Here is a 12,314-nt window from a genome sequence, read left to right on the forward strand (position 1 = left end):
AAAGTGGGCTGTTTGTTGTGTGTGTGTGTATTTTACAGCTAGTAAAATGTGGAAACTTTTTACTCTCAGAAAGCAGGGCTGAGTTTAGATTTATGGTTTAGGTTTAAAGTTCAGGTTGAAAAAATGCAGCTGTGGCCAATAAAGAAGTCTAAGATAAAAGCAGGGATTTTAGAGACAAGCATCAGTTCTCATGAGTAAGACAAGTGTGTGTGTGTGTGTGTGTGTGTGTGTGTGTAAGATAAAACGAGAGGAGGTTTATGATCACTGTGTACCAGGAGTATCTTTCAAACACAGGCACCAGGTAATACAGTTTTCCTGCTGCCCTCCTGTGCTCTATAAAAATGATTATCACTTCTGTCATCCAGGTCTCTTTGACCCCAGTTTCCTTCCATCACCAGTTTGCATTTTCTTGTCCTCTTCTGCACATCCAACTTCATTACACCCACTTCATATTTAAACTCTTGAAAGCACATCCTGTCGTTGAGCTGGATGGGACCTTTTTGTAACCCAGTAGCTTAAGTCAGTGTAATTATGCTGTCATCTTTGGCAGTTTATCCAAACAAAGCCATATAAAAGATGATGAAATGAAGTGAGCTGAGCTTTCTATATTTTTTTTCTTATATCCAAAAAAAGCTTAATTGGCACTAATTGCCACACTTTTAGGTGCATCATAGATGGTAAATTTCTCTCAGTGCTGCTCTTTGTAGCCTTAATGGAAACGGGGGGGGGGGGGGGGGGGGGGGGGGGGGGGGCAGTCAGCGTTTCAATAACTTTATGAAATCTGCCACAAATTATGTAACATATTCAAAAATAAAACCCCACTGAGTGTTGTGCTCTTTGCGTTTTGCGTCTCTGAATAGTTAATTAGGAGACGCAACCTTCGTGGGCTCTGAAAATATGCTGCCTGCAGGGACTACAGCTGGCAAGAGGACAGCAATGCAAAATTATGGGGCTTCAATGAAATTACATATTATCCTAATATATTTGTGAGGTATGTGCAAATGCATTGCTTTAGGATGCCTATTGCTGATGCATCTCCGAGCTCCTCTGTTCCACTTTGTATGCACAGTTTGCATAACGCTTCTTTATTCATACATTTCCCTGTAATATACAACATCTAAAAGCCTTCCCTGCAGGGCAGGCTGTCTGGGTCCAGACATCACTTAATGCTGGCGAGAAAGCTCATGGTCAGAGAGCAGGAGGCGGTTACTGACCAACAGGGTGTAATTCTCTCAGCTGGCACCACTTTGCGGTCTCTCATTTAGACTCATATCCGGTGGATGAATTATACCTTCATTAAAAACTCTGAAACGTTTGCATGTATGAACACATACATGCTTAAATTCCAAACCTGTGACATTTATTTTCTTTCCGGCAAAGAAATTTCATATTTCTCTCAGATTAGCTTTTTTCCCCACACAAGTATTTCTAGGATGTAGCGAATGGTCGAAAAAAGAGAAAATATCCAGTGAGCGTCAGTTCTCTGGGTTGAAATTACTTACTGATGCCAGAGGTCAGAGGAGAACGGCCAGACTGCTTCAAGTAGTTACTGAAATAACCACTGGTTACAACCAAGATGTGCAGAAGAGTATCTCTGAAGGGAGAAGCCAGTGTTGAAGCAGAAGGGCTACAGCAGCAGCAGACCTCACTGAGGGCCCTTCCTGTCAGACCAGAACAGAAAACTGAGGCAACAGTTGAAGACTGTTTCCAGCACCTTGTTACATCTATGCCACAAAGAATTAAGGCAGTGCCAAATAAATAATAGGTATACCAACTAAAGTATTGGGTGTCCCTGTTCTCAGACAAAAAACAGTTGTGATCTTACTTCAGTGATAAAATTATTCACGACAAAAAAAGACAATGACAAAAAAAAAACCTTTTTGTTTAAGTCTTTATATACAAAAACACTATACACAGTTTGGACACAACAGTAGCTGTTTTGGGATATATAACATTGTAGTACAACTTCAAAGATGAATTATTAATGTCAAACAGAGTAAAGGTGGTTGGAGCTCATGTGAAATATCCTCTCCGCAGCCTTTGCTGCTCTGAGCACAAAGTAAATTCATTACTCTGACAGTTTATACATTACTGTATATCAGATTTATAGCATGATATTTGCTAAACTGCAGCAAATTACAATTTATTTTCACATGGTCAAGAAAAGATTACATGTTCAAGAAAAAAGGGGTGGTTTTGACTGCAGTCTGATTGTGGCTCCAGTCTGAAGTATAGATTTACATTCGGGAAGCAATAAAGGAAGCTTCAAGCACCACCAGCAGGAGACATTCTCAATGTAAACATTTTTATGAACTGGGGGAAGTAGACAGCATTACAAATAAACAGTAGCAGCCCAGGAAAAACAAGTGCCACTATGGCTGTCAAGAGAAATAGAGAAATACCTTCTGAAATGCAGTCTAACTATTATTACGTTTTCCACGATCACTATTAACACTGGGAAATGTGGGGTAGGCTTGCAGCTTCTTTGGGTAACGTGACTGTTTATTTTACAGCTGCCGTACAGATGAGATGAAACAGATGGCACCCATCAACGTTTTTAGATGATTCGTTCTGAATCCTGATGAATTAAGTGGTTATAGCTTAACACCCACATTCCTAATTTCGGATAGAAATATGGATTTTTGCACGATATAAATGCTGTTGATATTCCACGCAAGTATTTCGGTGGAAGCGGTTTCAATATTAAAAAGCCGTTCTAAAAGCGATAACACTAAGCTTTTGCCTGGAGAAGGTTTCTAAATATTCTCATTTGGTAATGCTTCATTTTAACCTCTATATTTAGCACTGATATGTACACCTATCAGCCACAACATTAAAAGCTGCTAACAGGTGAAGCGAATAATACTGATCATCTTGTTATAATTCAATGTACTGCTGGGAAATATTGGACTCTGGCCTTCACAACCCACTATTGCCAGGAACCTCTCCCAGCTGAACAATGCACCCTGCAACTCAACAAAAACTAATTACAGGAACACAACGAAGAGCTCAAGACCCCGACAGGACCTTTGTGGGGTGTGTTGTAACGAGGCACCTCCAACCTGCAACCGACAGGATCTAAAGGATTTGCAGCCAATGTTCTGATGCCAGACAACACAAGACATCCCAAAAGGTCCCGTGTCAATACCCTGATGAGTCAGACCTGTTTTGGCAGCAGCAGGAGGTCCTACACATGATTAGACAGGAGGCTGTAATGTGATTGATGAGTGTATAAATTGCTAAAATTACGTACAACACACTATAATGTAGCTTTGAGTAAATGCTAAGAAATTCCAAGTTTTTAATTTATTTTGATAACAGTTAAAGCTTTTCCTAATTGGTACATAATGAGTGATAACCCTGAATAACCAGTTTAATTGTAATTTTATTTGACTGTATACAGGCTGTAAATGATTAATAACGTGGGTTAGGCTACTCAGTGTGCCCCTACCGAGGTCATCACCTTGGAGATAGTTGTGAGAGTTGTTGACCCACCCTCCCATTACGCAATTTATTAAGTTCACCTGGGCCACTCACACCTTGACATACTTGTGACCCCAATGAACCACATCTTGATTCACATCTTGGCTCATGTTACCCTACCAACACCTCCGTTGGCAGGGTAGGTTAGATAGTATGTTCAAGCTAAAGTTGGAAAATGGAATTTCTCCTAAAGTCGGATTTCCAACTCAGAATGAATGCGTTGATCACAAATCCTATTTTTCCGACTTTACTACTGGAACACGCTCAACTCGGGAGTGATGCAAATCCAACTTCTGAGATAAATGGAAAGCAGTAAAGACTCTCAGGACCACCTCCAAAGACGCCTCTCATGCGAGAGATAATATATGTTTATGAACCTAGAAAAAACCAAAACATCAATTTGCCTCTAACTCAACTGGATGTATGACTTTTAATTTGTAATAAAAGCTCAAACTTCCTGGGTATTTGACTGCAGCTTTGGCTGACGGTGTATACCGTGTTCACCTGTGCTGGAGCCACACCCAGGCAGACTGTAAGGGATCAAACTCATATTTACTTCCTTTCTTCAGCTGCTAGTTTTTATTTCCAAACTAATTAGCATATGTAAACTTTACATATATAATACACTCTCTCTCTCTTTATATATAAATATCTAAAACCAAGTATGATTATTATTCCTATGTAAAGGATTTCTAGTTTGTGCAGATTAGAACTGTGGATATTTGTAGAAATAAATCCAAAACCGGATATTCCCAGAGATCATTATCTTTGTCTACGTATGAAATAGGTAGGTTATTATTAAAGACTGTGCTTGATAAATTGATTAAAAAGCACCACTTTCAGGTCAGCTGTAATCACTTCTTTATCAGTGTCTGGAGATGGTATCAAAAAATATAAAAAAAAAAAAAAAACCCAACACAATTTGATTTTAAAACATTCACATAAAAGTTGTATCATATTATATTGGTAGTAAAAGTCATACCAATGTATGCACATGCTTGATATACATTCTGTACAGTACACACACATATATGTATATTCATATATATATATGAACAACAACTTAGACATCAACATGAATACTGTTGCTTCTTTTTCATTGCTATACATCTTTTCACTTTACAACCCCCGCACATTCAGAAGTGGAAACAATCAATCTGCCCTTTTCAGTTACTATTTGGAAGAATGACGAGTGTTTGTGGAGGTTGGGGCTCTATTATAAGAACACCGTCTTTTGGAGGTCAGCAAGCTCTATCTGTCAATCACTCGACAGCCAACATCTCCGCTCTTCTCGAGTAGGCATGGGACAAAGATATTACTAAAGCTCAGACAAAGATTCTGGCATTCTCGGAGAAAGAAAACACTTTTAATGGATCCTCTACATTTTTCCGAAACATGCATCTCAAGTATCTGGCAGTGCACGTAAAGTCAGCAAATCCACAAATCCCCCAAAATCCAATAGTTACCAAACCACCCGAGCCAGATTGCTAAAAAAAAAAAAAATCACAAATCCACACACTAGATGCCTCATAGCTCCACATTTAAACAAAGGAAATCCTCTTGACTCTGTTAAATATGGCATCTATTCAACCACATGAAAGTTGAAACATTTTCCCAATGATTGACCAAAACTGTAAAATGATCTAAAATGATTCTTATTGAAATAATTACCATGGCTGGAAATTAACTTTCCAAAAAGTGGAACAAATCCATCAAATAAACCTGATTCATGGTTAAAAAAAAACATGTAATGACACTAGGTAATTTTGCTGGATTCAAGATGCATGTTAAAGCTAGATGTAAAGATATAATCACAAAAGTCACAAAGCACTCATGTCAACATTTCTTCTTTTTAAATGTGTTCTAAAAATAAAGTCACTTGACTAAATTGCAAAAGCATGTTCAAGGAAATGAAAATTAAAGCACTCTTTCACTCTCTGAAAGAAGAGGGCCGTTCGTTACTAGTGCTGAACCTCTCAGTGCCTGTTCTCTACGTAGTCCACCCAACAAAATGAAACCTGTAAGCCAGGGGTGTCAAACTCAAATACACAGTGGGCCAAAATTCAAAACTGTAACAAAGTCGCGGGCTAACGTTAATATTTATTGAAATATATTTATTCCTCCAGATATAAGAATGAATCTTTTCTTATGGACTCAAACACGTTTTGCTGAAAAACTGAATATGGAACAAGCAAAGCTTAATACTAAACAATATATATATTAGCTGTATAATACCAGTAGGCCAGCTCTGATAGTAATTTGGTATGGCTTCACGGGCCAAATGCAAGTAGGCTGCGGGCCAAATTTGGCCCACGGGCCAGAGTTTGACACCTATGCTGTAAGCGTTCCAACACCTACATACGATCAGGTTCCTGCTTTATCTTTGGCACCAAATAAAGAGCCAAGTAAAGCACCCCAGCCAAAAGCCTGTAATAGAACTAGTAAGAAAACAATGAGTACATCTCCTAAACAGCTAGCCCAGCACTTTGTGATTAGAGGTTCATAACCCAGCAGAGAATACATGATGATATGTTATCATCAAGTATCATCAGGAAAGTGTGCTGAGGGATTAGAAGTGGCCAGAATGGGATTTGCACTTCAATATTAAAGCCTCAGGTGGCTCCCTCAGCTTTAGCAGTTTTAAATATAACACTTGTGGTTATTCTTCAGCTATGTGCACCGTCGTCTTCTGTAACTCTTAGGATACAGCGACCTCTAGTGGCAGAACTTAAAGCATGTTTTTAAAAAAATGAACTGCAGTATTTCTGATTCATCTCTGAGGGGAACATCTGAGCAGAGGAAACTGCCTCTCCTCTCCTGTGATCTGTGACATAGGCACTGACATCATAATAATAATGGATTGGATTTATATAGCGCTTTTCAAGGCACCCAAAGCGCTTTACAATACCACTATTCATTCACTCTCACATTCACACACTGGTGGAGGCAAGCTACGGTTGCAGCCACAGCTGCCCTGGGGCAGACTGACAGAAGCGAGGCTGCCATATCGCGCCATCGGCCCCTCTGGCCAACACCAGTAGGCAAGTAGGGTAAAGTGTCTTGCCCAAGGACACAACGACCAGGACAGAGAGCCCAGGGATCGAACCGGCGACCTTCCGGTTACAGATGCGATTCCCAACCCCCTGAGCCACGGTCGCCCAATCAGCATGAAACTATCCAATCAACCCCACTTCCTGTACTAGGAAGTTGCCCATATTTGGCCATTTGTCAGTTACTGACAAGGCATACCCTGGTAAGGACACAAACTCTACAGTACACTCACATTCACTACAACAGGGCTGACCAAAAACATACATACAAAAAAAAAAAAAAAAAGAAATACACAAAATATTTTGTGTACCAGCTGGTTCTGATACTCTACAATAAATAAATCTACTCTGAGCACAATACACGCCACTATCCTGACATTGGATATGTGCAAATGTTTTATGGGTGCCAAGAAACACACACAGATGTTATGATAGACTTAAAAGTTTCATCGGGGGCAACAGAGCTTTTTTACATAAGATATTCCGATGTGCTTCAGTAGGAAAAATGCAGGTGAAGCGAGTGTCACCTTCCTATCAATCGCTCTTCTAAAGTATGAGCGCACATCCAAGGTTTTGGAACTGGTTAACCTGAACGACACACAGCCACATTTAAATGTTGTAAAGTACACCTGTGCTTCTCCTGCTGTGACAAGACAAAAAGTCCGCTGTGAAAAAGGTCGACTGAGTTCCAGAGTGAAGTGGACTGAGCTGAGCCTGCTGGGAGATGTGGACCAGAGAGCTTGTGGCGCTGACGTCGACGGGGCATTGAGGAGACTTAGGGCCGATGAAATCTGAAAACACAGACACAAAGGTTTATTTACAACAGAAGAAACACACAGACAGTATAATAGAAATACATGAATGTATTGTCATTTATTAGCAATTCCTACTAACACTCCGAGTAGTAACCTGCACAGTACCTGGGAATAAACTTGCATCTGAAATCACTTTTCAGATCTTGAAAAATCCTCAAACACTAAACCAACTGCTGTCGATATAAACCAAAGCTCAGTGAACACTAGGGCTGCCAATTTTCATTTGAATTTCAAACTTGTATTTTTCTTTTTTTAACAGAAACATAAATTACTCATCTGAATTCAAAGCAACCAACACACATAACAGACCGCATCTTTAACTCCAGGAGGTGGGTGTTTACAAAATGCTTTGTCAGGCTACATTGTGAGTAGTTTGTGTGATCAAAGACAGTCGGTAACAGCAGTTTGTGGTGAGTTATTTGCTGACTGTAGACACTTAATAGTAATATCTTTTTACATAGTCGAGGCATCAAATAACAGAATGAGAATGAAATGAAGACATGGCTAAGCATTAAGCTGTCAGGGCCGCATTGATCTGCGTAATCCTTGTGGTGTTGTCGGATCAAAAATGGTCCCTAGGTGAATGACAGACAAGCATATGGGAATCCCGAGGACCACAAAGCAAAAAATAGTCATGTGAGAAAAAGGATTATGTGCAGTCCTATAGAAAAACTAACCATTAAATAAGCATTTCACCATCTTAAATCATCTTTAAAAGTCATTGAACTTATCTTGATGCTTACCTAGAAGCAATAACTTAAACACTTGTTTTTCTGTATGACTTTATCAATCTGTCACATCATTGTGGAGGAATGTTATGGGATCATTGTCTTGCTGCATTGACCCAATTACACTGCCAGACAGATGGTTTCACATTTGACCCTATAATGCTAACTCAAGACCAAATTCTCACTCCTCCATCGCTGAGACGGACAGCTGGTTCAGATTCCTTTTACAAACATGTGCTCCGTATGTATCCAAACATCTATGCCACTCTGCTCCCTTGCAAAAGACAGTGTGTCCTTTGGTTTGTTCAGATGCAACTTTGGAAACCTAAGCCATGTTCTTTTAGAGGCTTCCTCTTGGAAACTATTCCAAACAAGCCATACTTTTTCAGCTTTTATCTAAAGGTACTGTCATGAACTTCAACATTTAACATGCTGAGACCTGTAGAGTCTGAGGTGTAGCTCTTGGGTCTTTTCATGTGAATCTTCAGGTGAATTTCTATGAAAGATTGTGTTATTAACACACATCTGAATGCTCCACACCAGCAAACTTCTGCTTTGTTGATGATCAATTCATCAAGTGCATTTGATTTTCAGCCTGGCTGCTCCTTACCCTCTAAATTCCTAAGGAAGCAGTAATCGTGTAGATAGTTTTTCACCGGACTCTAGAAAGAAACTTATTCACATCACTGTGAGTGAGACAGATTATAATATGAACATTGTTTTATCATGTACCGTTGCTACGTTTCAGCGTGTTATCAGGCAAAAACAGTCAAACACGAGTTTCCTCTATCTTTGAGCTGCGGCTGCTGGCTTTAGAACGAAAATGGTGGTGGTGCATTTTAATCGTGCTGTTAATTGAAGTGTTTTAACAATAGATTTAAATCTTGCAGAAAAGCACAAGTCTACAGGGTTTTTTTTCCCTCTTCAAAAATATGGCACAAAGGAAAAACATTTCTGGGCATCGTAGAACAAATGACGCATTTCATTGATTTCTCAAAGGAAAATGAAAATCGTGGACCTTCCTTCAAATGTTTCCATTGTCAGACTCAAAAGAAAGGAAGAGTTCTGCTCATCTTTTTTTTTTTTTTAAATTTCTTTACAAAACATACTTTTGGAAAGATTTCAGTTTTAACTTTGTCTTCTTAAAGCACGTGTTCTCATTCTCATCTCATTATATTGACTTTTGTAATGAATTTGCAGGTAAGGCATTGCTTTTCCTCCATTTCCAGCCCGTGTACATTTTATATCAAAGTTTTCTTGTTCCTAAATGTTATCTTGACTTCTGTGGCTCACCTTTAATAGCATTTTTAAAGTCAGACAGGGAAAATTGCACCCTGGAAGCACTTTTCTTTCTCTTTTATACTCTTCTCCGTTGCATGACCTGCCCCTCAGCCCTTAACAATTTAATAAAGTCTTGAGGCAAAAACATTGCCAGACATAATGCTGCCACTGCTGGGTTTTTTTCTTATTTTCTCTAAATTCATAAAACAAAGTATAATAAGATATGAGGAAATAACGGTGACTCAATGTCTCTGTTCTGCATGAGTTGCAGTAACATCTCTTCTCTTTCAAAAACATCAACAACTATGTAATTTCACAAGTTCAGAAAGAGGATGTAAACAAATATTGAAACATTTTGCGCTAGTTGTGTTTTTATTGAAAGGTTTATAAGTTCTTTTTGGTGGGCTCGGCACACCGATAAAATAACAAATGAGAGAGGGAACCTAACCTTTATTGTCAATTATTGCCTGAGGTAAATAAACTGGAGTCGACCCAGGAGTATATCGTGACTTTAATGTGGGACTAGAACAATATAAATATTGATCAATGTGACTAATAAACAGCAGCATTTACTGTGATAAAGCGATAATAAAGCTTCAGAGTCTGCTTAAATGGTCAATGCCATTGACCGCTTAAGTACCTGGTGAACTGTTTGCTGTCTTCATGAACCTCCATCTCTCGGCTTTTAAACTCATTCAGCTCCTTACGGATAGCAGCCTGGGGGGCAGAACACACACATACAAAGACACACACAGAAAATAACATCATTAGAAGACCAAGGCCAACTGTGCCCCCCCCACCCCAATCACCTTTTCCAAGTAAGCTCATGATGCCTTTGAGCTGTTTCAATGTGAAATGTTCAGATGCTTAAGCACTCTCATTTGGAGCTTTTAAGATGTTTACAGATAATTTCCATAAATCTGCAGAGCTACAGTCTTTGCTTCGGGGAAGTAGTCGGAACTAATAGTATATGAGTTAAAAAAAATCGAGCAAATTACACAGCAGCACAAATGATTATTCTCATTCATTTTAACTTATAAAATAATGATTTTAAAGGGATTTATTGTAATGTTTGTAACCGACTCTTCCCTCAAGCCTTACATGAAAAGTTTGTTTTGTCTGTCGTCAGTAACATCAAGTACATCCATTTTTTGACCTGGTTGTGCAGGTGATGCTGTGAAGTCGGAGGTTTATTTTTAAAGCTGTTAAGGATTTAGTTAGACGTCGCTTGCTTTATTTGCCTGTCCATTCTTTTATTTGACAGTAATGAGTTTAGATTTGTGCGATCAGAAATAATTTATATGTCTCCAAGGCTGTCTGCGGTGTGACTGGTGACGGAGATTTCAATGTACAAATGTGCAAGCAGACAGTTTACTTTGGTTTGTCCATGCATCGTTTTCCCTGTTGCCCTCTGAATGTGAGAAGATATCCTAAAATTGAATATACTGGATGTGGGCTGGAAGTCTCAAGGTCTGTATTTATGTGCTGTGCAGTTCTGAACATCAACAGCAGAGGGAAACCTTGACAAACTGCACACTTTGAGGGTCTTTATTGTCTGTGAGGATATTTTGTTAAGCCATGCTAAATATTCATACAGTGCAGATGGCACATATATGCAGTTACATACTGACTTAGTGTGAGCTAGGTGAATTTCATGTATATCATCAAGCATAAACACACAGAGACGTTTAAGACCATAATATGAAACACAACTGTGTACGCAGAAGGCCGTCCTGTTGAAACTAGAAAAAAAACCTGCAACAAACTAAGACCCATACATAAATGGGTTTTTGATTTTGGCCTGCACAAGCTCTGACCCCAATCCACCACCTTTGGGATGAACTGGAACAGCGACTGCAAGCCAGGAAACATTTAGTGCCTGATTTTAATAATGCTCTTACAGCCCAGTGGGTTCAAATTCCTGCAGCCAAGATCTGAAATCTTTTCTAAAGTCTTCCCAAGAAGTCGAGGCCGCTACAAAAGCAGATGGTTGTTCGCCATATATGTGTGATTGCATGTCCACATATATTTTAAGTCTCTAATCACCAAAGTAATCAACATCACAAATTCACAAAATTTTCACCCTGAATAGAAACTGTAAAGGTTTCATAAAGCCCTAATAAATTAAATTATATCAGGCATTACAAAGCAGTCTACAAGAGCAGTACCTTGTCAGCAGGAGTAAGCCGTGTCCAGGGTTTGTCAGCTCGTCTGTCATAATCCTTGGCGTCCGTTACCTCCACATATTCATTAAAACGAAGAATCCTCCTAGCAACGAGCTCTGCCACCGTCGGCCTCACGCTCAGCTACACACAGATGAGAAAGGAGGAGAAAGTAGACAGTCAGTCGAATCAAATATTAAACTTCAAAATGATCTTCCCAGTATTTTGGTTAATGTCTCAGTTCCAGCTGAGTCCACTAGATGGCCTGATCTCTCTATATAAAACAGTTTCTTTCTACTACCATGACTCATAAGGTGGGGCAAAACATATTAGTAGCTAAATATAGACGTGCTGTGTACTTTCTGTTCTGTTATGTGTGTGTGTGTGTGTGTGTGTGAAATTTACAGTACCTTTCTCGTGAGCCTCCTTTTAATCTCTTGCTTAGCTTCTTGTTCCTCTGCTTCATTCTTTTCTGCATGTAGAGAACCAGCAGATTGATTTCACACCTACTATGTCTGCAACAAGTTACTGCATCTAATTATATACACAAGCTATAATTTGCAATATTAAGCCAAGTGCATGGCTATGCAGCAGTGTGGCTGCCATTACGTAAACAAAAGCAAAAAGGCGAAAAAAGGGAAATTAGATTCAATCTGAACGGCAAATATTCTTGTGAAATATTCATTGAATTGCACCATATATACACACACACACATACACACACACGCATATATATATATATATATATAAACAGCTTGGTGAGGGGGCACTGGAGAAGTCAGTGACATCTAGTGG

At 39.2% G+C, this 12,314-nt stretch overlaps 1 protein-coding gene across 4 annotated transcripts in view; it reads right to left on the minus strand.

Annotated features, from left to right (window-relative positions):
• Nucleotides 1-1,874: 1,874 nt before the first annotated feature.
• Nucleotides 1,875-12,314, minus strand: part of phactr2 (phosphatase and actin regulator 2) — a 45,856-nt gene continuing 35,416 nt past the window's right edge. For all 4 annotated transcript variants that reach the window (XM_012919249.3, XM_012919252.4, XM_076891543.1 and 1 more), the window contains 4 exons: nt 11,930-11,991; nt 11,526-11,663; nt 9,998-10,074; nt 1,875-7,324 (listed from right to left, as the gene is read on the minus strand). In XM_012919249.3, the coding sequence (XP_012774703.1) occupies nt 7,309-7,324; nt 9,998-10,074; nt 11,526-11,663; nt 11,930-11,991 (293 nt within the window). In that variant the 3' untranslated portion in view covers nt 1,875-7,308. The remainder of the gene's footprint in view (nt 7,325-9,997; nt 10,075-11,525; nt 11,664-11,929; nt 11,992-12,314) is intronic.

The sequence above is a fragment of the Maylandia zebra genome, linkage group LG13 (genome assembly GCF_041146795.1).
Source record: "Maylandia zebra isolate NMK-2024a linkage group LG13, Mzebra_GT3a, whole genome shotgun sequence".
Classification (NCBI taxonomy): Eukaryota; Metazoa; Chordata; class Actinopteri; order Cichliformes; family Cichlidae; genus Maylandia; species Maylandia zebra.